This window comes from Chrysochloris asiatica, unplaced genomic scaffold, assembly GCF_000296735.1.
Source record: "Chrysochloris asiatica unplaced genomic scaffold, ChrAsi1.0 scaffold00009, whole genome shotgun sequence".
Classification (NCBI taxonomy): Eukaryota; Metazoa; Chordata; class Mammalia; order Afrosoricida; family Chrysochloridae; genus Chrysochloris; species Chrysochloris asiatica.
The window spans coordinates 393,949-398,142 of NW_006408527.1; the positions used below are offsets into that span (position 1 = coordinate 393,949).

Genomic DNA, 4,194 nt, shown 5'->3' on the forward strand with positions numbered 1-4,194 from the left:
AGGCTCTTCAACGGGATGGATTGGCACAATGGCAGCTTAAGCATAACAAACAGCAGTTGTGAGGATGGCGCAGGATAGGCAGTGTTTTGTTCTGTTGTGCATAGGGTCACTATAAGTTGGAACCAACTAGATGGCGCCTAACAGCAACAATCCACATGTCTTGTGCTAAAAGATCTGAGCTTTTATGGGCTTCTGTCTTATTTATTTTACATCTTACATGTATATGTACCTTCATGAAGAATCTTGAAGTGCCCTTGAGTCAGTTCACATGCAGAGATTGTGTATAGGGTTTCCAAGGAGTGATTGGTGAGTTTTGACTGCCTACCTTGTGGTTCAAACCAACCTTGCTGCTTCATACTTATCCTACAGTGTCACACCAGGATTCCCATATTTATAGTCAGTGAGCATTCTATATTTGCAGATTTTTATTCTTAAACAGCAGGTTAAAGAGGAAACTGTTGTCACCTGTTACTTTTGACCTACCCAAATCCACTGCCACTGAGTCAATTCTGAGACTCAGTGATCCTGTATAGAATTTCTGAGACTGTGTATCTTTACCAGGTATACAAAACAACATTAATGGTCTATATATATGATGAAATATTTTAAAAATATTTTTTAAAGGGAGCATTAAAACAATGTTTTATATCAGCATCCATAAGTGTAAATGATGCAATCAATAGAGAACGTTATTTTAAACATTGGAAACATATTGATATTTTGATTGCTCGTTCCAACACATAGAGACCCTGTATAGAGTTTCCAAATAATGCCTGGTGAGTTTGAACTGTTGACCTTACAGCTAGTCCAGTATGTATCCGTCTAGAGAGATTTCTTTTCAATTTAAATATCTGGCATATTTAAACTAAGTTTAACCAAGTGAGATGAACAAAACCAAGAAAGGTAGAGTTGTAAAGACTAAATTAACTGCTGCATTTTTGCTATTTTCAGTCTCTCCTTGTCTATATTTTATTTCTTTCTATGGTGCTTAATGCTTAATTTTATGTTTCCCCACCTTTTAGTTATATGCAGTTGATTCCTCTAGTGTTCATTTTCATTCAGTTCTATATATTCACCCAGCTTAAACCTCCCATGTTTGGTGTCACTAGGAAAAATACCTTATTGCCTTGTCTGTTTAACATTTAACATATTTTTCTCCCTCCCTCTATGTCTTGAACCTAATGAGCAAATTATCTAAAAATAGATACGTTCATCATTCGACAAAATATTGTATCTTCTCTAGATTGGAGGCCAGTGTAATTGTAAGAGACATGTGTCTGGGAGACGGTGCAATCAGTGCCAGGATGGATTCTACAATCTTCAAGAGTTGGATCCTGAGGGCTGCAGTCCCTGCAATTGTAATACCTCTGGGACAGTGAATGGAGATATTATCTGTCACCAAAATTCAGGTCAGTGCAAGTGCAGAGCAAATGTTATTGGTATGTGTAATGCTGAAGTTTACAGTCACATCTCTATTACCATCTGGACTAAAATTCTCTATTTGATTTCGTAACTCAGAGTAAAGTAAACTTCTTACTCAAGGCAGGCCAGAAAAAAACAAAACAAAAACAACCAACAACAATTTGGATGAAATTAACTGTCTAAAAGTGATTCCGTTCATAATTCTATCACACTACAGCTTGAAGCTGAGTACAATCAACCCTTTAGAAGTTTCTTTATTCTGTAGATGTATGTGTTCAGAGTCCCACACTAATGTCATAGAGAAATATGATCTATTTGCTGCATAGATGTTCCTTTTAGAAAATTAGCACTTTTTCCAAATGTTTTTCACTTAACGAGTTCTAAGCAAATCGTTTTCATGCTAGTTTTCTTAATAGACCAAAAGAAATAAATTAAAAAAATATATATTCTCTGCTACAGGGTCCTTTGTGATAAATCTTTCCATTTTTTTTTCTATTATATTTCTTTGAACTGTTTCTATGAAATGTAAAATAAGTCAACATAATTCTACAGATCATGTATATTGATTGCTAGGGTTAGTTATAAAGGGCCACATGATTTTAATTTTATAATTCAGTGCCAAGCTGATTATAATGAACAGCTACCTTCAGTGTTATTTATCATTTTTTTTATACAGGACGTGCTTTTTTGTTTGTTACTCCCACAGGTATATTTCAGAAATTAGATTTGATTATGGCAATTTATTACATCCAACATTTTTTGAGGGGAACCACAGCCACATAAGGACAAAATTTATCAAATGCCCAAAATGCACTATGTACATAATGTACTTTGAAATTTTGATGTATGAGAATATTATAAAAGGAAAGTTTCCTGATGAAGTGAGTCCTGTATTGTAACTGAATACATCTTGGCTCACAGAGGAAGTTTAAAAAGGACCTTTACCTTTCTATTGTCATTCAAGACACCAAGTCATCCGTGGGTTTTTCCAACACTGACCTGAACTTCACAATAATAAAACTATGCCTGGCAGTGATGCATGTATGTGTGTGCACAAATGAATAGATACATATATACATAGACATGTAGCATTCTGAATATCATATTCTTTCCATGAAATACTGGGAAGCTAATTCCTTATCTTTCAAATATGCACATATGTAGATGTACATACATCTTTTAATGCAATTTAACCCACCAAGCTTTTCAACTTGATTTTAAAAATAAGGAAAATGAGCTTACTTCATGGTATTATACAAGATTCTCTGATTTCAAAAAAGATTACACCAGAATCTATAACATGGTTTCCCCTTGTGCTTTTCAAGTACACAATAACTATAACTTTTCCGAAAAACAGAATAACTAACTTACAAAGAGCCCCTCATCTTTATGTTCTCTTTCAGTAATGCTAACTGAATTCTAAGACCTTTGAATTTAATCTATATAGCATCCTTTGTTCTTTAATGTGTGGAATGTTTTAAATTCAAGATGTGAGCACAAACTTAAAGACAGAGAGGCTGTTATTATTGCATATCAATGAGGTCAGTCCTCAGTCAGGTTTCAGAGCTTAACAAAGTCAAAAAATGAAATGTTATTTTTCATTTTGAATTTGTAATGACTTCCCTGACATTTGCCTAAGTTTTTGGTTGATCTAGGAACATGAAAATATAAACAAGTATTTTGTGACAACCAAATATATCGTCATCTGGCATTATTGTTCTATGGTAATTTCTGTAAGTGCTGTGGTGTTTTTCTTTGTTTTTTTTTTGTTGTTGTTGTTGTTGTTACAAATACAAGTGTAACTTGACATATATATATATATTTCTTGTCCTAATGCAATTAGCAAGTAAACATATTCAATTTTAACTTGTTAATATGGGGAGAAAAAACAAACAGAAAATACAAGTGTATTGTATATGCTTCAGAAAGCAAAATGTTAGAGTTAACAAAACTGTTAAATCTTACTAATGATTCTATCACCAGTAAAATACATTAGCACCAATAATTTTATTAAAGTAGGTCATTCATCTAGAATAAAAAGGAGAAGAATGTGAATTAAATGCCAAGTGTGCTAACTCGCCTATACTGTTAACACTGAATGTGATGCCCTGTAGGCCTTCCTCAGTATCGTTAGGAATAGATTACCTGTCAGGAATATGTATGGCATATTCAAATAAGCACTGTGCGTATTTTTAAAACTGATATGATATGAATCCATGTAGACCAATTTTAATAGTTCAAAATGAGTCATAATTCTTGTTAACAATACAGTTATTTTTAAAATTTGCAGCAATAGTGGTCCTTTTTTATTTTCCTTATTGAAATTAAATGATATGCCTTAGGTGAGTCATTCATCACTGTTAAAGTAACTTGCCTTCCATTGGAGTTCTTGAATTTTTATCCATACATATACATATATATTATGCATTTGCTTCCAGTTTAAGAAATGCTTTTCTACATATGAGTTCCTGAACATGTTTTTGAGAATTATTTTAGGTTTAGTTTTTTTTTTTTTTAATCGTCATTATAGCTTAAAATAAATGTTTCAATTGATTCAACCCCATACAATCAGATACTTGAATTCATGGATCTGTGAAAACTACCTAAAAGAAGCATTTTGCATCTGAGCATTTGTTAATACATTTAAAAATTTTATTTGCCTTATAATATTCTTTTTGAGATTAACTTCAGATGCCTGAGATATAAATTTAGGTGATAAAACATTTCCTCTGTTTTCAAAATGTTTATGTGTGTGTGTGTGTGTGTGTGTGT

The 4,194-nt window shown here is 32.8% G+C and overlaps 1 protein-coding gene across 1 annotated transcript in view; it reads left to right on the forward strand.

Annotated features, from left to right (window-relative positions):
• The window catches only part of USH2A (Usher syndrome 2A (autosomal recessive, mild)), a 1,370,557-nt gene that overhangs the window by 300,421 nt on the left and 1,065,942 nt on the right, over positions 1-4,194 (forward strand). The window contains 1 exon segment of the mRNA XM_006834191.1: positions 1,244-1,439. Within this exon segment, the coding sequence (XP_006834254.1) occupies positions 1,244-1,439 (196 nt within the window).